Source organism: Mycteria americana, chromosome 5 (assembly GCF_035582795.1).
Source record: "Mycteria americana isolate JAX WOST 10 ecotype Jacksonville Zoo and Gardens chromosome 5, USCA_MyAme_1.0, whole genome shotgun sequence".
In the NCBI taxonomy this organism is placed as follows: domain Eukaryota; kingdom Metazoa; phylum Chordata; class Aves; order Ciconiiformes; family Ciconiidae; genus Mycteria; species Mycteria americana.
The window spans coordinates 1,049,578-1,076,496 of record NC_134369.1 but is presented as its reverse complement, the minus strand read 5'-3'; the positions used below and the strand labels follow the sequence as shown (position 1 = coordinate 1,076,496).

The 26,919-nt window shown below is 38.8% G+C and overlaps 1 protein-coding gene across 6 annotated transcripts; it reads left to right on the top strand.

Moving 5' to 3' along the window:
• Positions 1–26,263, top strand: BUB1B (BUB1 mitotic checkpoint serine/threonine kinase B). 6 transcript variants are annotated; one of them, XM_075501776.1, is made up of 25 exons: positions 47–95; positions 287–411; positions 816–978; positions 2,523–2,582; positions 2,829–2,973; positions 3,887–4,083; positions 4,183–4,361; positions 4,478–4,671; positions 6,638–6,732; positions 8,916–9,142; positions 9,433–9,545; positions 11,249–11,346; positions 11,642–11,694; positions 12,156–12,266; positions 12,511–12,595; positions 12,990–13,092; positions 14,161–14,447; positions 15,385–15,575; positions 17,696–17,842; positions 18,016–18,128; positions 18,413–18,574; positions 19,167–19,309; positions 20,824–20,995; positions 21,382–21,488; positions 25,661–26,263. In XM_075501776.1, the coding sequence occupies exons 3-25, from the start codon at positions 836–838 to the stop codon at positions 25,848–25,850; spliced, it is 3,315 nt and encodes a 1,104-aa protein (XP_075357891.1). In that variant the 5' UTR covers positions 47–95; positions 287–411; positions 816–835; the 3' UTR covers positions 25,851–26,263. The 6 variants fall into 6 exon arrangements, with proteins under 6 accessions (XP_075357888.1, XP_075357892.1, XP_075357891.1 ...); XM_075501772.1 differs by having other exon boundaries at positions 287–509; XM_075501773.1 differs by lacking the exon at positions 287–411 and having other exon boundaries at positions 1–95.
• The last annotated feature ends 656 nt before the right edge of the window (positions 26,264–26,919 follow it).

Sequence of the window (26,919 nt, the reverse complement as noted above, 5' to 3'; positions counted from 1 at the left end):
CGGCTGGTGGCGGTTGGAGTTTGAATTTTGAAGGGGGCTGAGGCACGGCTGCCGTTACGGTGCGCTCGCCGCGGACCTGGGACGGCCGCGCTTGGGTGCGTGTGGCTGTGGGCTTTGGCGGGCGGCGCAGGCTGAGGCAAGCCTTCCTCTTCCCTCCGGCCGCTGCCAGGAGAGCGCGGGGACCCTTATCCCGGCGTGAGGGAACAGGGACGGGGGGAGCGTCCCGGGGACGAACCGCCATTCTGGAGTTGCGTAGCAAACGGCTTCTCCTCGCGCTCTGTGCTAGCGGGGAGGCTGCTCGCTTGCACGCTGTGGGGAAGAGCCTCCGCCGCGCTCCTCGTCCTCTCCGGGCGTCGCCTCGCTGCAGGGAGGCAGGGGTCGAGACTCGCCTGTACTGCCAGCCCGCTACGAGTACGCGTGGGTGAAGAGCCAGGGGCTTGACCCAGTTGACCGCGCTGCTGAGTCTCCCCTCGGCCGGAGGTCGCCGCTCGCCAGCCTCAGAGAGGGCGGTAATCTCGGGGGGAGGAAGGGAGCATGCAGGTGGGGACGGAAACACCTTAATTTTAGTAGCCTTTCCTGCTAACATCAGCTGCCTGAGATTCTTGATTGTAAAGAATTGCTTAGTTCTTGTTTCATACAATACCCATGGAGGGGAATTAAATGTCTAATGCCCTCTAAAAGTTGGGTACCTAAACGGTGTACTTATGGCTACACAGAAAGTGTGTGGTGGATCGGCTAATGAAAGCCAGATCTGTCAGGTTTCAGGTTAGTATCCTACCTAATGAGTCAATTCCTTATTGTTTTTGTTAAGGTAGAATTTAAAGGAGAGGCTGTCATGTCACAGGACTGCAACGATGAGTGGGAGCTGAGTAAAGAGAATGTGCAGCCCCTCCGGCAGGGGCGTGTCATGTCCACCTTGCAGGAAGCACTGGCTCAGCAGGAGACCTCCATCCACACTGCTGTTCAGCTCAAAAAACAGTGAGCAATGTTTTGACACCTTCTTTCCCCTTACCTTCCTGCCTCCTCATCAATTTTTCTGTCTTGTTTCACTGCTAATCTCATAGGCATTAAAAAGGGCATAAAAGAACAGAAGTTTAGTAACTGATGTCTATGCTACTATCGCACTCCAGGTATTTAGGACTACTTGCTGTGGGTGCTGTACAGTATAGACTACTATTTTTAGGTTTGCAATGGAGCATTTAAACAGCAAACACTAGGGAGATTCTGTTGTGCTTTTAAATGTACTCATTAAGAAAAATACGTAGAGGTTACAAGGAGGAGAGCTTTTTATGTCTTTCCTATAATAATTTATCGAAGCAGGGTATTTCTTAGGAGACAAATACATTCTGCTATTGTAATGTAGGCACAATACAGGTATCTCTGTATGTCTTCTCTGGATTGCAAAGACACCTGAGTGGGCAAAGTCAGCTTGGGTTTGGTCTGTCTTGCATACAGCATTCCACAGATATGACTGCATGAATTCAAGGGGCATCTCGTGTCCCAAACCTATTCAGTTATATTTCTATTTTCTGATCCTCAAATTTGCATGCCCTGTGAAAGCCAAGCTGACTTTGTGAAGAGTCTGCATATTATGTCTGTACTGTGTTATCAGAATTGGAAGCACTAGTGCTTGTCATGCCGAACCATGTGGGTGATTTCATGTGAAGTCAGCAGGGTCTATGAACACCTACCCAATACTTACTGAACCAGTACTTAGCAGCTGGATCTGGATTTTTCCATGGAAAGCCATGGAATTGTTATTGCACTGGGGTCTGCAAGAGGGTTTGTCCAACTTGATTCATTATGTTTGTGAGGTTGAGCAGTGCCTTCCAAGAACAAGGGACTGCCTGGGGAGCTCTACAGCATCAAGTTAGAGCCACTGCTAAACACAAGCTAATGTTCTTGTCTAACTCAAGCCGTAAGGTGGTTTTCTTTCTTGATGTGCTGCCTGAGGGTGAAGTCATGTTGTAGGGATGAAATGATGGACAGGAGTTGAAGAATGAGATAAGATGATGACTGTCAGTGTGGCCACTTAGGTGTGTCTTCACTGTGCTCTCTGGTGCAGTTCTGTAGTTGTCTGATCATCAGGCTTTTCCATCATCCTGTGTGTATTCCAACCTCCTCCTATACTTAAATAAGGGATGTTTCATGCAAAAATTAAACTCCACAATATATCTGTCTGCTAATAACTCTCTGTAACAGAACAAGCATTCTGTCAAGGGAGACCATGTAAGCTTTGGGGTAGTAGAAATTCTTGGAAATATCCTTTGGAAAGATGCATATCTGTTAATGTTACATAATGATACATTTTCCAATGCTTTCATTTTGAAGAAGAGTGCAAAAGCTTATTTTTTTGATTCTTCTGGTCTGAGTAAAAGCTCAAATCTAAATATATGCTAACCTAGCCTTTTTTTAATAGACCTACAAAACAGTATGAGTGAGAGTGAAGGTCTTAGTTTACAGTGTAGAAAACATCTTTACAGTTATACACATGTATTTATTGGATGGATAATTTTTTTTAGGGAGTTTGAATCAGAAATCCGATTTTACTCTGGAGATGATCCACTGGATGTCTGGGACCGGTAAGTTTCCTTTTATTTCAGAAGAAAGAATAGAAAGGTCAGATACCCTTGTAAAACTTTGGGAAAAAATATTCTAATTTAATAAGAAACTCACTAAAAGATAAATTCTCTAACAGTTTTTTTGAATAATATGTTGTGTTTTAATACTATATGTAATTTTTTTTCTAAATCGCCTTACGTTGTACAGAAACAGAAGCCTCGTAGCTTATTCAGAACTGACTTCCTATGAATATATTCCATCTCTAGGTACATCAAGTGGACAGAGCAAACCTTCCCCCAGGGTGGAAAAGAGAGTAATCTTGCAGCAATATTGGAAAGGGCAGTGAAAGCACTCAATGAACAGCAGCGGTACTACAAAGATCCCCGCTATCTTAATCTCTGGCTCAAGTTTGTGAGTGTTTTTTGAATATGTCTTGGGTGCTGCTTTTTCTTGGTACTTGTCATGTCATTTGCACACTGTTAAGCTGATTTTTGTAACAACAGAGTCAAAGAATATGTTGTACAACTAGTGTAATATTAGAAGTATCTCTCTGCAAACATGTTACCTACTCTTGAATTCCACTTCTCATTTTCAATAGGATCTTCAGGCCTTTTATAGGATCATTCAGTTTGGACAGCTACAAACTCCCTAAGTTTTGTTTTGGAAAAGCTAGTTTGAATGAGTAGAGCTTGATTATTTATTTAAGGAGAAAAGAAAGTGATTTAAAGAAACACTTTGGGTGTTATGTCTGTCCTACCAGTTATTTTAACTTCTGTCTTGTATCCACATCCTATGTTTAAGAAAAACTAAGCTGAGTGTTCTGGTCTTGCCCTGTCTCTCCATTGCTATAGTTTTTGTTGTTCTCGTCTTCTTGAAGCAGCTTTTCTCCAGGTTTAGCTTCCTGAGCTGATTTACCAGTTCCAAAACTGAGAAGAAATATGCTGTACTTTATCTAAAGCTAAAATAACTATTCTCAGGAATACTAGTATGACATAGTTCAATCACTGAATTACCTCAGATTAAAAAAAAATCTAAGGAATGACTGACTTCAAATATGTAGGCTAGAATTAAGGGATTGGTAATAATATTGACAAATCCACATACAGTCAGAGGTTTTTGTCATTATTCTTCTCCTATTGAATTCCTTTTCTTTATCTTGTGCACTGTGACATGATACAATTTTATGTCCTGGCCTTACAGCTGCTCCTGTAAGACTTGTATTGAAATCAATGGGATGCCTCTTGCAGGAGGCATCAAAACACAGACATCAACTTGGAATCCTTTGTAGTGCAATGTAATTACTGAAATACTTTGGTTGTTTTAGGGAAATTGTTGTAACGAGCCCTTGGATCTGTACAGTTACCTGCATAGCCAGGAAATTGGCACAACACTGGCACTACTCTACATCACATGGGCAGAAGTACTTGAGGCTAGAGGAAGTTTTAAGAAAGCAGATCTGATATTCCAGGAAGGTCTTCAGCGCAAGGCTGAGCCTTTGGACAAACTCCAGTCCCATCACAGGTAAGCTTCCAGCTAAAGGGAATAACTTAGAGCAGTCTTATGTGCATCAGTGCGTACCTGGTACAGTGAAGTTTATGCTGACTTCTGTATTTTTCTCAGGCAATTTCAGACCCGTGTTTCTCGGCAGACACTACTGGGGCTTGAGGAATCTCCTGATGAAAAAGATACAGATCTTCTGGGAGCTGCAGAACCTCAGAGAAGCTCACTGGCAGATCTAAAAGGCAGGGGAAAGAAAAAAGTGAGAGCCCCAATTAGTCGTGTAGGAGATGCACTTAAAGGTACATTCAGTTGCTGAAACCACATATTGTTATTGGAAGAGTTACATCTTTTTGTTGTGGAATTTGCACTTGAGTGTGATAGTTAGGATAATTTGCATAAATCTTTTTGCTTATAGCTGCGAACCAAAACAGAAGCTTCCAGACTCTGACTTCTCAGCAGCTTTCAAATAATCCGGGTTTTGCTGTGTTTGATGAAAATTCAGCTTCTGGGCCTGAGATTCCTGTACTTACACCACAGCCATGGACAGCACCTCCAGCTCCAAGGGCCAAGGAGAATGAACTAAGTGCAGGACCTTGGAACTCTGGCAGGGTAAGGAGTCTCAAAATGGACTGGCAAAAAAAAAAGAGGAAGGTGTGTGTGTAAGCTGAGGACTACTTCTGATCCCTGAGACAAAAGTCATACTCCTTTTCCCTTGTCTGGGGTTTGTGTCTATTTGTAACTACAGACCTTCCTAGCTTCTTCCTAAAGAGTCTCTGGCTATACATAACCTATTCAAGTTTAGCAAGCTGATCTTGCTAGAATAAGTTTAAAAAAAACTCTCTAGAGTTCTTAAATCAAGAAATTATAATTCTTGCTAACCAGAAAAATTGGTAGAGGTGGCCTGCCAAACTGTTTGGAGGGCAGAAAAGGAATATGAGGGAAAGCACTAGCCAAAGAAAGGGATAGAAGCCAGGCATTAGTTAATTCTGTAAGAAAGAAGAGCAAGAGTTAAATTGATACCATACAATACAACCTGAAGGAAGAACTTGTTGCCTATCTTCTTATGAAAATAAGGCATATACAGCATTCTGCAAGTCTGTTTTGAAGTGCTTGTGCAGAAAACAGAAGAGTGGAGATCGGAAGAATTGAAGAACTACTGTATCAACGGAATATTTATCCTGACAATAGGATGACAGAAAGTAGGTTCTGATGGTTTAAACTAATGCTGGAGACATGAAAAGAAACAGCTGTGCTACAAGTGTTTAAGCTGCTTTAGAGAAATGATCCAAGACATTATCTGAAGGAAATTAATCCTATGAAATCAAGTTTGTTTCACAGGCCCTTAGATAACACGCAGTGTTCCCCTAGTCTTTGTAGATTAGAGGGGAAGAATAGAAAGTAATCAGATAATAAAACTATTTTAGACTTCTAAATATAGAAGTTGTTATAAGTGAAACTTAGAAACAAAAACTAGGATGAGGGGAGGGAAGCAAATGGGCTGAAATTCATGGAAACTCCAGGAATAATTACTACCAGATACAAAGCAATTTGATTATGTGAATGGAAGAGTTCAGTAAATCACAGGTTTAATTTAGCTGAGAAGAATGAGGAAGAATTATTAATGTAAAACTGCTTTTATCAGTTGCCTTGCTTTGGGCTGCTTAACACATTCATTCTGGTCCCCAGGTGCTTCCATATTCTTTTAATGTTTGTCCTTAGAGTTCTTTCTGTCCCCCCTTTAATGAAATTTGTTAGATTTAATTTAAAAAAAAAATAACAAAAAAATCTGCAACTAACAGAAGAGCTGAGGATGTTTAATTCCCCTTCACTGAAGTGTGGTGCTCATTCTGGCTTGTATTACTGTGAAAGAATAACCTTTTGTGAATGGCTTTGAGATACTAAAAGCTGCACAGAGGAAAGAGGTTTGTCTTTTATTGCCAGCATGAAGATGGCAAGTAAACAGTTTGAAAAATGGTGGAAAAGAGAAGTCAGTTTGCAATATCCCCACCATGTAACTTTTTCTGCGTAAGAGTCTAGGGCAATTTCAAATAGGCAGATGAGAGTACCATGTTGTCAGACTAAATTCCATCTGTCTTCTCTTAAATAATGGACCCCAGAAGCAGTTAAGGGATTTTTGTGGTGTTGGAATGGCCTCTGAGAAGAAAATTGAGAAGTCTGGAGGTTCTTGGTGGACAGCAGAAGGAATACTATCATAGAATTGGGACAGTCTTGGCTGAAAAATGAGGACTATAGCATTTCTGGAAAACAAACAAGAGGAGCAACTGGAATACCCAGCTTGACCAGCATTCCCTCAAGAACAGAAACTAGGTACTGATGAGGACATGCAGGAGGAGTGTGTCTTGCTTTTTTAGGTGCTAGTGTTCAGCTGATGGTCTGTAACTGTTTATGTATCAGAACAAAATTAATCTTGGAAAAGTCTATCAGGTTTAACTTTTTTAAATAACAAAAACTAGAAATGAGCCAAACACTTGGAAAAGGGTGATTCAGAGTATAGAGGAATGTAGAGTCTAAACATGAATCTTTAAGCTGTTAACATTGACTTTTGCTTCCTCAGCGTCCTCGCAACAGTGCAAATTCTGGCATAGAAGTGCCCTACCCACTGCCCAGTTTCACCCCATATGTGGAAGAGTCAGCTCAGCAACAAGTCATGTGAGTCTTCGCTTCAGTTGGAATTGGGGATTGCATTTGAAATTATCAAAGCTGCTTCATAAGATTCTGACTTGTTTTGCCAAGTAGTCAAGCCTCCAGATCTACGAGAATTTAAAAATCTGTCAGCCTGGAAGTTCTTGGTACTTTAGCTTGATGGCAGAGGCTTCAGTGGAGGATGCATAAGGACATGGGAATTATTTGACTATTGATGCTCATTATGTGGGAGCCTATATCATATTTATATATGCTAATTAGTTAATAGCTTAACTCGATGTGTTTACGCAAAAACACTGTTACCTTTCTCAGGATGCTGTTTCCTATGAAAGCAGCCATAAATTGAGACAGGCTTATTGCTGTTTTCCTCTATTTTGGGAACTCTGTGCTTGTTCTATCTGGAGTTTTATTCTGAAACAAGCTACCAAAGTTTCCATGACAACAGTGTTGCTGAGGTTATCAGAGTATGCTGTTTTGCCTGAAATTACCTTTCTGCTTGTGCTGTGCTCGCTGAACTGCTGATAAATCCCAGGAGATGGGGTTGCTCTGTTTTGTTAGAGCAGAGGAAAAAGCATTATTTTGCAAAGCTGCTTACCTTTCTTTTTCTGTGGCTAATGATGGCCATAGAATACAGAGGCTCTTCCTAAGAGAGAAGTGGAAAAGAATGTTTTATATTATTACAGACAGCTTCCTTGGCTCTGAACTGCATATAATCAAAGCATGCGGAAAGGTGGCTAATAGCATGGATTTTTCCTGTGGGTTTTGTATGTTGCATGTGGACTGCAGAATAGCTCTGACCAAGGACATATCATAATTTAGTTTAAGAATATGTAAAAAATTAAGTTTCTGTCTAAGCTATAAGACTTTCTTGCTCCTGAAAGTTAGTGATGCCATAGAATTAAATCTCTTGACATGCTGGTCTCTCAGATGAAGACTTATTTACAGAAGGCAGCATCCTTTTATAACAGTGAAAAGGAAGGAATGGGTGGGAACTGAACATCATGCAAAATTAGCTGTAAGCAACTTGAGCAGAGAGTTTGTACGTAGTTTTCGTAGTTCCCGAAAGCTGTGTACTCAAGCAAAAGTAGATACTTTTTTTTTTTTCTGCCTTTAAGTCCATTTCCTCATGATGCCGTGGCTGTCAACAAAATCAAGTCTGAGAGTGCTGCGTTGAAATTGTGTAAACATGATGCAAATCATGTCATCCAGAGATTTGGGTAGAAGGACCCTGTAGTGATCTTGATAATAAGCCCCCACCCCACAAATAAAAGCTTATAAAACCCCACAACCATTAGGAGCACCTGTTTGCCTCATAATCTTCCAGAATGGTCTTAGAAGTCCGTTCACATGCAAAACAAAGCAGATGTCGTGGAACTGTGCACTGTGTTTTCTTTTGAACTATTACTCAGACCACAGTTAAGACATTTTTCAAGGTCAGTTGTTCAGATCATCTTTTATGGAGGTACAGATAATTGCTGGAGTCATCTGGATTACTGGTATCTGTAAAACTGTACAAATTCTGGTTCCTCTCTCCTGAAATTAGCATGTAGCACTTTTTAGACAGCACTTTCAAGTGAAGAAATTGACTGCTACTGACTCCTTTCACTGTACAGTGATGGGGTTTTTGTTTTTGTTTTGTAATGGGGCACTTTATTTCTGTCACTCAGGATACAAAACATTTTCCTTCAGAAAACTTCCCTCTTAATGCATCTTAAATCTTCCCTTTTTTTCTTTATCTAAAATGCCAGGCTTAATCTAGTCCAAGATCTTCCATTTTTAAGTCTTGCTGACTTTTGTTTTTCTTCTTTTTCCCAGGTGAACTCTATTTTGTAGGATCATTAGGGACTTGTAACCTGTGTAGTCACACAGATCAATGGAGCTAAAGTAAACATAGATCCTGCTCCAGAATGCGGAGTATCATAATAAGTTTATTTGCCCTTGACTGGGCCTTATTAACACTTTGGTTTGGGTTTGTTGGGTTTTTTTGATTACACAATTCTGAGTTGGTATGCTTGCCTTTTATGTGCTATCATTCCATTTTTCTTGTTTGTTTTTTCCTTCAACAGAACAGAACGTCTTTAGACTATTCTACAGCTGGATTCTGAAATTAGCTATTTTCTCTCCTATGCTTGTGTTTCTGTGTTACAGTGAAGCACATATAATCAAAGTAATAACTATGTTTTTTTCAGGACTCCCTGCAAAATTGAACCCAGCATAAACTGTGTTTTAAGTGCTCGCAAACCTGAGAAAGAGGAGGATCCACTACAGCGAGTGCAAAATCATCAGCAGGATACTCAAGAAAAGAAAGAGGTGGTGATGTACTGTAAAGATAAAGTTTATGCTGGAGTTGAGGAATTTTCTTTGGAAGAGATCCGAGCTGAAATCTACAGAAAGAAAGCAAAAAAGAAAACTGAAGGTATGCTTCAAAATGGGGTGACATAAGACTTTGAGATGGAATTGTAAAATTATACTTACTTTTTATCAGCATACAGCTGTCTGTTACTGCAGCTGCTTTTCTTTTTCTACTGGAATAGTTATTTAACTGCTCTGAGGTATAGAGAAAGTAACATATCTGACAGTTTTATATGCAAGCTGCAAAACAGAGAAAGAACAACAGAGGGTTTAGCCCCTTTAAAAAGAATTTAGGCTTTAGCCACAGATTGTATGTGAAAAATGTGTTGTGCCTTAAAAGCTTTTCTTCCTTAGAGGAGATGCAGGCCATAGCACAGAAGAAGGAAGAAATACAAAGGAAAATTGAGGAGCTGGAGAAGAAATTAAAGAAGAAAGAAGATGACAAGCAGCAACAACTGCGTGAACAGGTATTGTCCTCATTTAACTGTTCTTTTACAAATACCTACTATTTTAAGTAAAAGTACTAAAGGAGGAACAATATCTAATAAGCTTCTTCTTGGCTAACACTTTTAAAACTTTTTTTGAAAGGATGCTTCAGCCTATTGTATGCATACATCACCCGGTAAATGAAAACTCAGAGAAATACTTCTTTTTTCCCCCACTTGTCTCCAAGCCATATCCTTTCGCTATAGGAATGTAAATCAAGGACTTCAAGTGTTGTAGTGTTACTTTACAAGTATTGTTAAGTTATTTAACAGTCAGACAAGATACCTTATGCTAAGGTATAAACTTCTAAAATTTTTAAGTAAAGGTATGCTAAATGCTTAAGGGCAAATTGTTCTTTCTTAAGCTCTCTTCATGTGTGGTTTCCTTTTATTTAGAGAAGTTGTAGTGCAAAAGAAGACAGGAGAAGAAGCTGGAACTAGGGAAAAAAGTGAAGGGTCACAAAGTGGTGTGGGCTAAGCCCAGTAGGCAACTAAGCACCACACACCTGCTTGCCCACTCCCCCTCAGTGGGATGGGGGAGAGAATCAAAAGGGTAAAAGTGAGAACTCCTGGGTTGAGATAAGGACAGTTCAATAGGTAAACCAAAAGCTGCGCACTCAAGCAAAGCAAAATCAGGAATTCATTTGCTGCTTCCCATCAGGAGGCAGATGTTTAGCCATTTCCAGGAAAGCAGGGCTTTGTCATGCAGAACGGTTATTTAGGAAGACAAATGCTGTAATTGAGTGTTCCCCCTTCCTCCAGATCTTATTGCTGAGCACAATGTCAAATGGTGTGGAATATCCCTTTGGTCAGTTGGGGTCAGCTGTCCTGGCTGTGTCCCCTCCCAACTTGTTGTGCACCCCCAGCCTACTCGCTGGTGGGGCAGCATGAGGAACAGAAGACCTTGATGCTGTGTGAGCACTGTTCAGCAGTAGCCTAAACACCAGTGTTATCAACACTGTTTTGGTCAAAAATCCAAAACATACCAGCTACTATGAAGAAAATGAACCCAATCCCACCCAAGACCAGTACACAAAGCCGTATCTGATTTGTTTCCAAGTTTTATAGACAGTAGTGTGCTCTATTATGTATTAGACTTTTTTTTTCCTTTTCTATGCAGACCAGTCTTGAGCAGAGTATCTTTCAAGCAAGTATACTTTGGTCTGTCATTGCTAGGTAGTGTTTAAACCCCAGTTTTCTTATAGGTTGCAAATAACAAGTAAAAGTTAATTATTTTAAAGCTTTTCCTTTTCCCAGCTTCACCAGTTGGGCTAATAAAGTATGTTCTCTCTCCCGCTCCACCCCCCCACCCCCCCATTCCTTCCTTATTTCCAAAACAGTGCCTTAGTAGTAAATATTTTAAATAATGAAGTGTTGTGAATTTGTAAGCTACATAAATGCTTACATATGTCTTTAATTGTTGCAGTATAATTAAAATCTCCTATGAAAGTTACATATGGTTGCAAAGAGTAAAATTATGCATTTTAACTATACTAAGCAATAAGAATGGACCTTTTTCATGCAAGTAAACTAAGTACAAATTAAAATGGCTAAAGGCAATTCTTAATCTGACAGGGCTCTGAAGACTTACACAGGATTATCATAATGTTCTTGGAACCTTGCTGCATGGCTTGTGATGGCTTGTTGTCATGGCTTGTGAACAAAATACGGTTTTGTTTCTACAGCCAACAGAGATAACGGAAGCTTTGCCACCTTTGGGACTCCAAGGATTTACTTTTTCCAGTGCAACAGAAGCTGGGGAGAAACAGCCTCAGTTGCAAAGGTAATACAGGATTTTCTTTGCTAGCAGTGAGAAAATCTGTGGGGATAATTGTTAGTGATCCATGTTACTCATAACTAGATAGCCTGTTTCCACAGGCAGAATGAAATATACCCCTAGGCATCAGCCTGTAACCCAGATCTCTGATCTGTCTTGATATCATTTCGATTATTTGTCTGAGGGATCTTAACTTCTTACACATAGCATATGTCACCTTGGCTTGCCTTTTTTACAAAGTTTACTTATGTTTTGTGAAGGTGTGTAAAATATAAGAAAGAAGTTTGTATCTTTTTCACAGTGAATCCCAGGTATTTGAAGATACTCAACTACATAAACCATCTTGTTCTGAGGGTAAGTATTAACATTTTTTACCATTAAGGAGAAGGCCGTATTGAAGGGAGGTGTTCTTTTATATGAATAGCAAGACTGCAACAAACTAAAACCAAAAGTCTAGGTGGATTAGAAGAATGAAAATGAGAATGTGCTAGTATTGAGTGCCTTTAACCTATTCAGCAAAAGACTGAACATCTGAGGTCTGAGAACTGTCATTATTTGAAAGGAGTTTGAAGCAGAAGAGCTTTTTTTCTTTTAATAGCTGAAGAGCTTTCTTCACGCTTTCATATATGCAGTCTTACTAAAATCTGTAAAAGAGTTTAACACTAAGATTGATAGTATTTTAAGTCCTTCTTTTTCCTCAGTGGATTTGGTAGAGGAATACAATCAGAAATTATATATTCAGTTTTGTTGTTGGGAAGGGTGTGTGCTGAAGAAATTTACTTTTGACCCAAATTGACTACTGTTGCTGTTGACAGAGGTTATCCAGTCTCTTGATGTATGCCCAGATACACAAAGGGGAAATGTGTTTTTAGACTCTGAGGATGAACAGGAGGAACAGAGGGATGAGGCCAGCCTTGGAAAAGAAGGTACAAATTCTGAAGTATATTCTGAAAAGAGCAAGCTAGCTAACGTAATATGGTAGTAAAAGTGTGGTTCATTAACATAACAAAACCAAGCCTTTTTCTGCTAGGTTTCTTTAAATGTCAGTTCTGCAACTTCTTGCTAGGACTGGTACTTTTAAGGCTGTGTATTAAATGTTTTAAGTAGCATTGGATACGCTGTTGTGGGAAAACTGTTGATATAATAGAACCTCTTGTTTTTTCTTTACAGATGTGCGTCTCCTTCCCCCACCGGATCCTGCCACGTTTTTCGCCATATTTGATGAATCCTCTACTTTGGCAAATCAGAATATAAGGTAGAATTATTCAAGACCTAGATTTCAGAGGGAGGGAAAACTGAAGTATCAAACCACTTTCTGTAGCAGCTGAAATACAGTACTGCTGCTTGTATGGATGTGGGGTGGTTTTTTTGTTTTGTTTATATTTGTATTTTTTTTTATTTCATTACTCTACTTGGGAAGTCCATGATGAGGAAATACTCTCCTGTTGTTCCTCCTCAATCTAGAACTGTCTAAGCTGCTATATAAACTTTCTTCATTGTGGAGAGCTGTATATATTGCAGTTTACTGGTAGTTCTGTAGTAGAAAGTGGTAGATTGAAATTGTCAGTAGTCTTCAATAGAAATTCCTCTCAAGAGTTTAAGATCGGAAGCTACTCTAATAAAAAATTAACGGAATGTAACTTATCTAGTTGTTCTGCAGATCATACACAGAAAAGTGCCCGGCGCCCTCTTGCTGTTCGTAAACCTTCAGATTCCCTAACTGCAAAGGAAAGCATACCACCAGAAGCATGTGTAAGGAAACAATTTACCCTATAGCAGATTTCCTGTCAAGGAGAAATCAACATAGAATGTCCTACTGCTGAACGGAGTGAGACTGGCTGGACTGACATGATGTACAATAAGCAAGGATTCTAAATTTCTGTCTGGCATGGCAATACTTGAATTGGGTGATGTTAAGATTACACCCGAAATGTCATGTTTTTATTAGGCTTTAAGGTGGCCAATACAGAGATGATGGTAAGGAGTTAAGCAACTGATTAGTGGCCAGGATTACTCATGCTGAAACTTTAAAAAGTTTGCATGATGAAGAGTTGCACTCTTACACAGCCTCCTGTTCCATCCACTTTCTTGCCACGTATCCAAACAAGCATCTTGGCTTCTGCATTCCTCACCTGAACTACCACATGCTTGACTCCCTTAAACCACTGTATCTTGTTTCCTAAGCTATGTGTCTTTATGTGGCAGTTTTGCAGATGTTTGTAAAGCTTTCAATAGAGGTGGTAGTTGCTGTCTCACGAAAGGACTTAGTTAACTGCATGCTGCAGTAGACCTTTAGACTGGTTGAGTGAGAGGATTTTATTCTGAGCTAAGAAGGATTTTATGTACAGCTACAACATGAAATACTTCAGGGTCAAGCATGGTAAGCATCATGCTGATTTTGGTTCTAGAGTCAGTCTGGATAACTGCATAGCTCTGCTTTACATGTTTGATGTGTCTTCAGTGCCCAACATCTTAGTAAACTCTTTAATAATGTGCTTATAATGGAACTGAAATGCACTTCTAGGGTGGTAGATACTAAGTAGCCTTTAACAGTTCATGGCAGCTCTGCAGTACTTTAGAGAGTAACAAAGCTACCCTTTCTAGTTGGGGAAAAAAACGCAACTATATTACAGTTAGCGTTCAATTACTCAATTTGAATGAGCAATATAAGTAGAGTACATGAAGACTGAGTGTCAGATTCTTGTTGGAAGGTGGTGGGGTGGAAGAAAGGGGAGAGAAATGTTCAGCTTTTAAATAAATAAAAAGAAAATTTGACATAAAATCTACAGGCTTTTCACTGTTGCTTCCTACTTTTTTCAGGATGAGCTGAATGGAATTGAACCTTTGACTGAAGATGCAATTGTGACAGGCTCCTACAAGAACAAAACCCTTTGTGCCAACCCAGAAGACACGTGTGACTTTGTTCGGGCTGCCCATCTGGCCTCAACACCCTTCCATGGGGTCGTAGCTCAGAGAGTCCCAGCTCCTGCTTTTTCACAGAGTGCCCTGAAGGAAGACTGTCCAGAATCTAAGAATGCACCTCTGCATCAGGAAACGCTGGTTTGTGAGGGAGCGTACAATGAAGCTCTTTGTGTAAATAAACTGAGGTAATTAACAGCAAAGCATCTTAAGCCCATTTTCCTGTGTGTCTTTTGTTGGTTGTGGTTTTACTATTCTGTTGCTGAAGAAACAATTTTCTGAAGAGATCAGAATATACTGAAGACAGCCATTTCTCTAGCTCAGGGTCCATTTTGCCTTTGCAGATCCTTTGCAGATTTAAGAGGTAATAGCAAGCCCGCTTAGCTTTTCAGCATTACTGCTGGGGGACTTAACTCCATGCTTTTTCTACCAAATAACTTGCAAAGAAATTAATAAACACATTCTGTCTTTGTAACCAGAGATTGAAAGTAGAATCATCAGTTCCTTTTATACTCGTATGCTTCTGTAGTAATTTTAGTAAGTAAAATGCATCTGGTGATTATGGCTTAGATTTCTTCTACAGAGGAGAAAAGCTGGAGAGAAGAAAAAAACCTGGCAAACAACCTTCTGTTTCTTACCATTGGAAAGAAAAAAGCATCCATTGTATGGGGTTTTCTTAATTTAGAACTGAGTTTGATTTGCTAGCTGTTAGTACATAAGCATGTATACCATGCTGAAGTGTTTGGGAAACCATGCTGATTATAATTAGGAAGGAAGAGCAAGAGTTATTTCCCACCCAACCCTCCACTGCTTTAAAAGCACTGTAGGTCTGAATTTTGGTAGCTAAGGGAGTAACAAACATTCAGTATGTCTTCTGCTGTAGCAGTCATATTTAATGGAAGAGAAGATAAAATTCACCTGTAGTCTAAGATTCTGAGTATAAACAATCATTGAAGCTAAAAGGAAGCTCTGACATAACTATTGGTTTTCCACTAAGAATGGGAAAGGACTTCTTTAACATAAAGAAGTTTGGGAGAGCACAGTATCCCTTCATAGTCACCAGGCTGGCATTATCTAGACACTGTATCTTCTGAAAGTCTGAACAGTTGATGACTTTATTTACAGCCCGATCATGGAAGCAAGCCTGGAAGATACTCGCTCGTCAGGTGGTTCTGTTTCCTCAGGATCTTCTCTGTCCTCTGTTACACAAGTATCTACTATTAAATACCTGCGTATCCCTGAGAAACTGGAACTTGCTCAGAGCTTGCATGCTGAAATGGTTACTGATTCTGGAGGTATCGGTGAAAACATTACTGGTTAGTACTAAACTGAGTCACACTCACAACGAGTAACTTGCAGCTGTCACTAAACTATGGTGCTTTTTCTGTACTTCCTATATTCTACTCTGCTTTCTGTGTATTTCCTGTTACTTTGACTTGTGACTAAACTTGTGTCTTCCTCGTCAGTAGTAGTGAGGCGTACAGTATAGCATGCTGGTCAGCATCCAAAAGATGTAAATATTAAGGTGACGGAGAAGTTATTTAAGGTGTTAAAGCAGGGAGTGTGTGGGAGTAATGAGGTCAAATTCCAAAATGAAAATTTCGACCAGATGGTTAGTGAGAACTAAGACAGCTTTGTTTTGTTTTGTCTTGACTTTTTTCTCTCTGTGATCATACTGTGTGTTCTCCTGATGTGCTGATAAGTGCCATGTTGAAAAAGGTGAATACGAATTTGAAATCTAGTGAAAGTTGCGTAATTTTGGTTTTAAATTTGCACTCTTAACTTTGCTGTAAACTACTGTGCTGCTTCATAGTATGTTTCTTTTTCCTATTGAAGGAAAACCATACTGGTACTTAAATAGTATTTGTTTTTTTTTTTTTTCTTCTAGCCAAAGACCTTTGTTTCTCTGTTACAAATCTTAATATTACAGTTAGAACAGGAATGGTCACAAAAAGCCTTCAAAACGTGGCCTGTAGTATTAGGTTTGTGTTGAATGACAGTTTTCAAGGTGTTTAACCTGCTTTAGCTCCTTTGATTTCTGCTTATGGTATTTTAATTAGAATTGTATATCTGAAAATTCTCAGTCTATCTACTCTAGAGAAGAATATGTTATTGTGTGTCTGCAGACTGTCTTATGATGAAGCATGCTTGGGACCTGGAATGAAAATACAATTAGGAGAAGAGTGTTGTCACTGAAATAGCTGAAATATTTTGGCTAGATCTTACACTTTTAATCTATCATATGCACTAATCTTTAGAGCAAGATGAAGAATCTTTACAGATTCTTTTCGGAAAAAGAAGGCATTTGTTCAGATGTTTTAATGGTCTTTTCTTAAACTTTTGATCATTCCTGTTGCTTTTTTCTTGCTTTCTGCACATCTCCCTTGAACTGCAGTTCTCAACCTGGATGTAGTAATTCTACTGAGGACTCCTTAATGCTGCACAGAGCAGAAAAATTACTTCAGGTGTCTGTCAGTTTATTCCTGTAAAATATGCCAGTAAATTTCATAGATTTATGATGGTAAAATACTGGAACACCTATTTAGCCTTCAACCTACAATGTTTCCTGGAGCCACTTTCACGGAATTACTTCCTGAGCAATATCTTACTGCAATGCTTTTCAAATAAATATAACAGTAGGTAATGATATTCTGATTCTTACCTTTGTACTGTGAAAGCTTAAAATGTTGTCACCCATTACTAGTCATAGTCTTTGGGAGAGGAATTCAGTAGAAGCCATCTAGTTCTGCTGTGTTTTACTCTGCCTGATTATTTGAGATCAACACTTTTCTGGCTACCTTGGTTTTGTACAGAGGAACTCATTTATTGAATGATTTTCTCTCTGTCCTATTATGCAGGAAAACAAACCCAGACCTACATGTAATTATCTTATGTGTCTTCCAGGAGGTAAAAGCCGTTAAATTCTTAATATTGCAGTGAGCAGCAAAGTTGGAGTCCAACTTTGTTTTCCTTTTCTTACATAAAACCCTTGCTGTATTCAAAGGAGTGAATTTCAATAAACCCCTTCATTTAAAGATCACAAACTGATCACTTACTCTGGACATAAATTTAAAAAAGGAGTGTTAATTTGCAAAATGAGTGTGAATTCTGCTGTGGCTGAGCAGACGTACCTAATCTAATTCAGAGCTTTGTCTCTTGTGAAAGATACGTTTTACGTGAGGCCACAGTGGAATCATTGAGACCTCATAATGAGAGAGTCTGTAAGGTAGTTTCAAAGATGAGTGTTACATTTGCTTCACAGAACAAGAAACTGTTGGAAAGAGATTAATTGACTTGCTGACAGGCAATGCAGTAAATCAGTGTGCAGATATAAAGCTTCCAATATCCAGGTTACTCTTTCTTGACAGATAGAATCAAGTCAAAGAGACTCGGCGCCTAGTTTCAGCTCATCTGTTTCTATTACTTGTCTTCCTAGGTGATGATGTAACTCAGTTCTTGTGGAGTGCTGAACAGCGTAAAAAGCTTTTAGATCCTCTGCCAGAATCAGTGACTGCTTCTCCAGATTTTCATTTGGAGACTGGCGCTCTGCCTGTCATGGAGGTTGAGAAAGACGTTGAGCTAGGTAGGTATGCCAGACACTCTACAGTGCAAGGGATCTATTTATGTTCTAATTGGTTTGAAATACGCTTCATATTCACCCTCACTAGTTTTTTGTGGTGTAGATGGGGAATAACTTGAACAGCCTGGGTACGTATATTTGCTGTGACAGCTCATGAATGTAAACTTTCATAACAGGAAATGAAACTTACTGTATCAAATGGAAATATTGGACCAATGAAGAATACAAGATGTTTTTTGCCATTCCAGCTAACTTTCCCCAGTTGGATGCAAAGGGATTTGCAATAAAGGTAACACATATGATGGTTATTATACACGAAGTGTGAAATGTTAGAATGTCCTCAGCCAACATAAAGTAAAATATAGTAAGTTTGGTCTTAATTTCTGAATTCCATGCATGAAGTTTGCTACTTCAAGTCCTGTTTCTAACTGTAGATACAGATTAAAAGTTTCTATGGAAAATGTCTTCCTTGATAAAGTGGGGAGGAAAAAAAAGAGGATGAGAAGAATATGAAGATGAGCAATTTTCTCTTTATTCCAAAAATAAATGTTCTTCTTATGTACCTTCTTGTAGGTGTATTCTCAGCCTGTGCCTTGGGATTTTTATATCACACTTCAGTTACAGGAGCGTCTCAATACTGAGTTTGACCAAAGCTTCAGTGAGAATTGCAGCTGTTACTTGTATCAAGATGGCTGTGCTATTTTGCACAGGGATATAAATCGCTTCACGCTTGGGGTCAGTACAGATAAGCAAAGTACAATTGTAGAAGACATGAACTCTTGCATAGGTACCATTAGTGAGTTTTGTCTGTCATTAAGCTCACTGCTGGAGATAGCTCCACATGTTTAGTCCCGCAGTCTAGATCCTCTGTTTTTTGATTTATCTATATACCAATTAGGACTGTCTATTATAGCCTTGGTTAGAGCTGGTTTCTCATTCATAGATCATGTGCTTCTCAGACAAACTTGAACCAATTTTTCACATTTTTCTTTATTAGTGTCTTACTGAAGGATTTACATTTTAAGTCTTGTAAGTGCATTTTGAATTGTTGCATATAAATAAGATACAAATTAAATAGTGATTTCAGTCTTCAGTTCAATTTCCTCCTCCTGATCTTTTATCCATTTCTGAATAATAGTGTCTCCTAAGAGCTCATGGTTCTTTTAATTCTGGCTGGGCTGATCATGGGCAAAATCTGATTATACTGAATTTAGGGTAGGACTGTTATCTCTGTACAGGTAAGTAAGGGAAAAAAAGTGAGCTACAAATATTTCACTTAATCTAATGTAGAATGGCATACAGATACATGTTTATTCCCTGTTTTCAGGATGTTATTCGTGGCTGTAAGTCCATCACAGAGGAAGTTATCCTGCTGGTTGTTTATAATCTTCTGGGTGTAGTAGAGAAGCTCCACAAAGCAGAGATTGTCCATGGAGATCTGAGTCCAGAGGTGTTCTTTCTGGGAGACAGGTTTGTCTCTTTGTATGAATATGAGTGGATATATAACACTCAGTTTCAGCTACAGCTCTTGTGCTTTTTAAATTTCTCCTCTTTAGTCGGGGTACTGATATTGCAGTCTTTTTTTTTTTTTTTAGGCTACAGTGTATTCTGAAAATAGTGAAAACACTTTGTTTAGGAATAAACCTTTCTTTTGTTTATTTCTATAGAAATAGTATACAATGATGTTGTAAAACATACTAAACAATGTTTTTGCTATTGCATGTGTTCTCAAGTTTCTACTTTACCAATGTACTGGACAGCTAACTGGATACTGGTAAATAACTTGCCTTCTGGTTTTATGTATCTGAAAACCAGGAAATTAGAAGACAAAAAGGGCAGGTGGGACTGGAATATCCAGACATTCTCTTAAACAAATTGCTTAGCTTCCACTACAGTCCAGCTTGTAACTTGATGCACAGATCTAGTTTTCTTCTTTAAGCTCTTTCCCATATTATGTTAACAAAGTCACATATCCCTTGAAATGTGATCTGTGAACTAAGTGTGGGAAGATAGTAACTTTGGAATGTCTAATGATTCAGATATAATTCCATTAGAATAAATTCACTGAGGCTGTTCTTAATCCTCACTGATATGTTAAAAATAGCTATTAACTTTAAATGTATTTTGAACCTACAGTCATCTGACACGCATACCCCCAATATTTTTTAATAGAATTTATTTATTTATAAATTACATACATGTACTACTGAAGTTCTAATATTTTCTTCATGCACCCCAATGGATTGTCTTGCACATCCCTTAGCATGCACGCATCCCATTTTGGAAGTCACTGATCTAACAGTGGCTTGATGAACTTGGGTATCTCCTGCTGGATTTCTCTGTGGCGAATACAAACCAAACTAAACTGCCAAAAAGTTAGGATAATGGTGGGTTGTTTTTTTTTTACATAGCAAAAACTATTGTAGGACAAGTGCATAGCATCAATTACAAAATATGCTCCTAGCATACAGGCATGTAAGAAGGATAGTAGTGAGAAGTGTCATCTGTTTATGTTGTTGGCTTGGCAGTACACCGTCATCTATACAGATACTCCTAACTGCCCTTTCTGTTTGTCTTCCCTAGTGTGTAGAGTAGGAAAGATTTTTTTTTTAAAGCATTATGAAGCTTAGTTCATTCTTGTGTAGAGTGTTCTGAGATCTTGAAGGAGAGGGAGAAGTGCTAAACATTATGCTATTTTCCCATTCCACCAACTGTGTTTCAGATAACTGACAAATATCAAACCAGCATCATCCTTAACCCTTTAGTGTTTCCCACGGCTTACTCTGGAGATACCAGTATCATCTCTAAGCTTCAGGCTGCCAGCTGGTTCCCCATTCAGGGGTAGTCCTTTCAGCAGCAGTTCTTAAGCTAACCATCAGAGGGGAGCATTGACATAGCTAAGACTCACCTTTGCTATGCTGTTAATTTAAAAAAAAAAAAAGTTTGTTGGATTGTCTTATGCTTCATTTGCTCCCTCTGCTCAGGATCTGTGATCCATTTGCTAATGATGAGATGACAAGAGCTCTGAAGATAGTGGATTTCTCTCACAGTCTAGATTTGAGATTACAGTCTCGAGTAAATTTGCCCAACAGCTTTCCAATATCTCAGACCCCTCATGGAAAACAGCTTCTGGTGAAAAGTTCTCTTCCTTATCAGGTGAGTGAGTATTTAGCAGGACATCTTAGTTTCTGTGTTTCCTTTACAAAAATCTCTATTTTCTTAAGTTATATTTTGTGAAATCTGTGGAAAGCTCTGATCAATAAATACTGAATAAAGATAATTTTTCATCTGATTAAATCTTTGGCATTAAGTGAAGGGACTAGCAGTGCTGTTGAGTGCTTGTGATTACTGTGTTTACTTAGGAACCTACAGTAAGACCAGAATTTTATGTTTTGAAGTTTTCTTGCTTAGCAGGCCTCTGGAAGGTTCTGACTGAAAGACCTGTTCAGACTTAAATGTGTAAAAGCACCAACAGTAGAAATCTGTAGAGGATTGCAGAAATTGATGGAAGTTGAACTTTCTGATGTTTGTTGTGATTGCAGGTAGACTTGGTTGGCATTGCAGATATAGTCCATTTGATGCTGTTTGGGGATCATGTCCAGGTCTACCAAGAGAATTCCATCTGGAAAATCAGCCAAAATGTGTCAAAGTAAGTCTTTTGTAGAGGAGGCTGCTGGGAAAGAACAGACTTCTGACATCCTTCGCTTTCTTTACAATGGCACCATCTTCAAAGCTTAGAACACAGAACGTAGTGCTGTTGTTGCCAAAAGCATTCGTTCTGTGGGGACTTAAATTTTGAAGCTACTGGACTTGTTCATTGTATAGTAGCCTTAGTGCTGTGTAGGAGACCATTTTAAGCTCAATATGAACCTAACAGTCTGGTTAAGATGATTTTCCTTGTTCTACCCTTTCAGACCAGACTGCTTTAGTCTCTCTTTTTACTTGATAGACCAAGCTTGGGGAAGTTTTTAAGTGGGTGAGTGGTGAGGAAAAAAATTACATGAGCATGGTCCTTTAGAAATGGAGATTATTTGGTTTTTCTGCCTTTTTCATTCTAGGCTCTGTTGAAGGGCTACTTAGACACTGATGCCAGGGTTCTGTTTGTAACAGTTGCAGAAACAGTATACATGCACAAGAAGGAAAATAATTGAAATTATAATTTAAGATGCATCTGCAAGCAGCTTCTTTTTGGAAGCTGCTGTTTGTCCTCAGGTATTAATTTCTACTGCTCTCTTTCAGCCACATGTTTTGGCTATAAGACTACTCTGCTTTCATCTACCCTTTGTTTGTTCTTAGACTAAACACTTGTTCACTTTCACATCCTGCAGAATTTTATGCCTTAGTGTTCCATAAGGATTTTCCAGAGTGCTCTGCTCATGACAGGAATTAGCTGACAGATATCTGCATTCAGGATTATGGTATATTAGCTACACTCGCTGGGTGGATATACTTCTATAACCATTGCTTTAAGAAAACCTACTACTGATCTGGGAGTTGTCCAGTTCCCTAGCAACCTGCATTACTTATACCTTCTAGTTTGTATTCAACCTTTTGAAAAAAATGTCATCTTAAGCTGTGTACAGGGGAAAAACGCTTTTTTCTTTACTCAGCATATATCTGTCTCTATTGTTATAGACTGATATCAGTAGTTACAAGGCTATAGCAAGCTTCTGCTGAGTACTCACTACGCATGCCATACCGTACGCTGTAGCTTGTTTTTTTTCTTCAGAGCATCAACTTACAGGACTACGCTGTGAAGAACAAAATTGCCAAGGGTGATTGTTCTCTGAAGAGATGAATATCAATGATGTATAGGTTGGCAGTAAATACATATCTTATACTACCTTTGTTTCAGAAATACTTAAAAAAAAAAAAAGGCAACTAAACCATTGATGGACACTGGCTTTTGCTCTCTACTGACATATTCTAACATTACATGGTTTTGAGCTAAGTAAATCTGACCTGCTCTGAAAAATAGGACTTCTGTACATTAATTTCTATCAGAACATGGTCTGTTTTTAACAATATTCTGTTGGGATAAAAGGACAGATTTCTGATAAGTGTTGCCTTTTTACATTTTTAAAAAATTATTTATTTTATTTTTTAATTCTACAAGAGGTTAAATTGAGCTACTGCACATGAAGTCACACAAGGCCTGAGTTGAGAAGGTAGGAACAGGGTGTTGGGGACCTGATCAGGATGTGGGTATGAGAAAAATAGCCATAACTGTCTGGATAAATGGAGCAGGAGGAGCTGAGTAGCAGGTATAATAAGTCTGAGTTTGGAAGGATAGGGCTGGCTGTTATGGGGACTTTGGAGGCGAGGGGTCAATTGGAAAGGAATTTCAGTCGGAGCTGGGGACCCTGGATCAAAAGAAGTAGGATTCTGGGTAGAGGTAGAACTTGGAGGGAGACTTGGGTAAAAGAGGAGTGAGACCTGTGAAGGGCTAGAGGAGACTAACGAGGAAGAAGGTAAAGCCTGGGCATGAGTTCTGTGTGGCTGGGACCAGGCTGTTATGGCTCATTGCTCACTTGGGTGCATCAGTTTATAACTTTGCTTTGGAGTTGGGAGTACAAATAAGGCATTTGCATTTTCCATCCTGTCTTCTGCTTTGCTTCTGAAAGTGTTATAGACTTATTATTCACCTTCTATACTTATTTTTCAATATCATGAATTCCAATAGATGTTTGTATAGGTGCCTTAGTTACATGTCATACTGAAGTCTTATATCAACAGTGTAAACAGGGCATTTCATTATGCAGGCATAAGGAATCTGCACTGAACCTTTTTTTTCATTCACACATAGATCTTTTAGTGTGTCTGGCTCTCATTAATTGATGACATTTCCTCCAGTCAATTTGAAGCTTTCAATAAATTCTCAAGTAATCTCTGACAAGCAAGTTTACTGCTGCAGGGAATCTTCATTCACCAGAAGGGGCTGCACAATTAAGCACTTCCCTGTGAGGAGAGTCAGCTGATGGATATTAATCTTGTGTTTTATCCTTTGAATACAGCCACGCGTGGCAATGACACTTGCAACACCCTTGAAGACACAGGATTCTTTTTCCTGTTGCTTTTAGTAATTCTGCTTCTCATTTGTAAAGATCATGTTACTTCTGTCCTTTCTGCTAAAAGTTCTATAAGTGATTTGGAAAGTGGTGGTTTTGTTTTTTTTCTTTAGGGGTTGGTTTTGGTTGGGGTGGGGTTTTTTTGAGGCTTGTATTGACAGGATAATGTTCCTCAAAGAATGTTCTGAGAGCTTAGGCAGTAAGAAATAGAAAGAAAGCTTCTTACTAGAAGGCTGACTGGTGTTAAATGCAAGAACCATGACCTCCTTAACTTAGGAAAGCTTTTAAAAAAGGACTTAAAAATAATTAAATATTAAACAAGCTTAAAGATAGAATGACTGGTAGAGCCACTAATTTTACTACCAGTTCAACAAAATACCAAAGCAGTGGGGAATTGGAAGGCAAAGCACAAAATTGTTCTTCTAAGGCCAATGGCACTCAATAAAGCAGCACCCACTTAAAAGCTAACAGAATGAATGCAAAACACTTAAGTCAATGTTGTAGTAAAGACTTCTGGAAAGGTGGAATGTGAATTCTGGTCAAGGTTTTTTTCATCTTTGAGCATTACCATAAGACTGACAACCTGTTTTTCAGGGGAGAGGGTTTTAGCATGTTACCACTGTTAGAGTGGATTTTGAGATTTTTTTATTTTTTTTTTTTTTTTTTTTTACTTCCAGGAGTGTGTTTAGTTTTTCTGTTTTTGCTATACTATTTTAGGAAACTTCATCTGTGCCGGCTAATGTGAGGTAGTATATAGAAGCTGTGTTTTGAATTTTTAGGACTGTTTTTTCACTCATAACTCCTTAGACATCCTTACCAACGTGTAACCTCCTCTGCTATGCCTCTTACTCTAAGCCCATGAAGAAAATGGCCTCAAGTCTTGCACTTTTTTTGTTAGGTTCTGTATAACTTCATTATTTTAGAAAAGGTAAGAGTTACTAGTGTAATAGTACAGGACAGACTCCTTCTGAGACTATGGCTGCTGCTGTTTTGTGAGTCACTTACATAAAGCAGAGGCAGATAATTTGTTCAAAAGCCAATGTAACTCCTAGCTTGAGGGAGAACAGTGCTTCAGTAGTCAGAAGCAGTGCCGTCTATGGACTTCAGTGCAAGACTGAAGAACAAAGGCTTAGCTCTGATATCGGTTTTCTGAGACTTTAATGAGTCAGTTAACCTTTTTATTCATGTTGTGTGGGTATATCTGTGAGAGAGGGGATTTATTACCGTTAATTGTCTTTGAAATGTTATCTATATGAGAACTCTGGCAGTTGGAAGGCAGGGAAAAAAGAAAGTAAAACTGGCTGTAAAGCACTGATTTTTTTTTTTATTTCTCTTGCGGCTTTCCTTTAATATTGACTTGTGAACTTAACTTGCAAATGGGGGAATAAGATTTACCTCTACCCCTTATTCATGAAAGGAATCTGCCAACTTTATTGGTTCAAAGAATGCTCTTTAGTGGCTCAATGTGAATGGTGATAGTGGTCAGGCTCACTAGAAGAGGTACCTGTAAAAACAGTGTTTTTGTGTGAAAGAGCCTGTCTAGTCACTATCCAGAAGCCTACTGGAGAAAGGGGCCCACACGTATAAACTTAACAATACATTCCTAGTTTTCCTTTACATTTACTCATGTGAGTGAAATTCTTACTTCAGACTTGGTTTTCCCAGGGCATTTAGTGCTGAATATAAATGGAAATCTTGACAGACATGTCGAGTATGCATACTGTTTCACTGAAAACTGTTCTATTTGTTTTAGGACTGTTGACAGTGATTTCTGGAGTAAACTTTTTGGGAGAATTCTGAATGCAGATGGTAAGTCCACAGTGCCTCTGCTGAGGGAGTTAAGAGAGGAAATAAATGACATGTTTGACAGCTGTTTCCACGAACGTCTTTGTGAATCCTTAGCTGCACTGGGAGAAACTTTCCTCTTGGAGAACTTCCTGTGATTTCATAGAGGACAAATACATTCTGTATTATAGAGAGGAATTTGCTGTTAACTTTTTATTTATTTTTTCCAAATGTAAGGGTGAACAGTGATTGTAGCGGTTTCTGCAATACTTCACATGGGACTTGCTAAAGAATGTCGATATTTCATCAGTGCATAGATAACCTCCTAAGCCTGCTACATGAAATAGTCTGTGTCTGAGCAGTTTGCCAGAGAAAATTGGTTGTCATAGCTTCCCCCTCCCCTTTTGGTATAGCTCTTTAAAAATGTGTTTAATACCTAGTTCACACTGCAATCTCTGAAACATCTTTGTCCTATGTTTAGTTTGTCTTTTAATCAGTGTTTCATCAATAAAGTTGTATTTTGATAGCAACTCTGTCATATTAAACACTACTGTCAGATGGTTTCAAAAGACTTGATTTAGTATCCATGCCGGAGTGCTTCAGCCTGACTGGGAATTGTTTGTGACTGCTAGATACAAAAGCCCCTCATCTAGTGGCAGCTTTCGTAACCACACAGGACTTCCTGGACACTTGAAGAGAACTTGAATGATTCTACTTGGAATGTGCTCTCATGGATGATTGTCATAAGAAAAAGTAGATGAAGTCATGAGTGAAAAAGATGCATACTTAAATTTTTGCTTCTCAATGCAAATGTTTTATTTACTTTTGCAAGGGCTAGAGTTACTGACTGGATTGAGCATCTTTCAGAAATCTCACTGAAGTCTAAATTTGCCATATGTGCTGAAGTGTTTGCAGGTTTTTGTGGGAGGTCTTATGGATAGATATTTGTGTTAACCTTTTGTGCACTGTATTATTGAAACCAATAGAAGGGCTTCATTTTATTCAAGAAAACAGAATTTACAGGATCCAAAACCAAGATGCTATGTACCTTAAGTGTAAAAGAACTTCTCAGACTCAGGATTTACTTCCTCACAGCTTCTCCCACGTATGAAAGTGAGAGTAGAAGACTGCATTGCTAGTAACTTCTTCTCCCTATAAAACTAAATTGGCTTTAAGTGTTTTTTTTTCATTTGGTCAAATTCTCCAGCCATGGTTCTGTTTGATTCT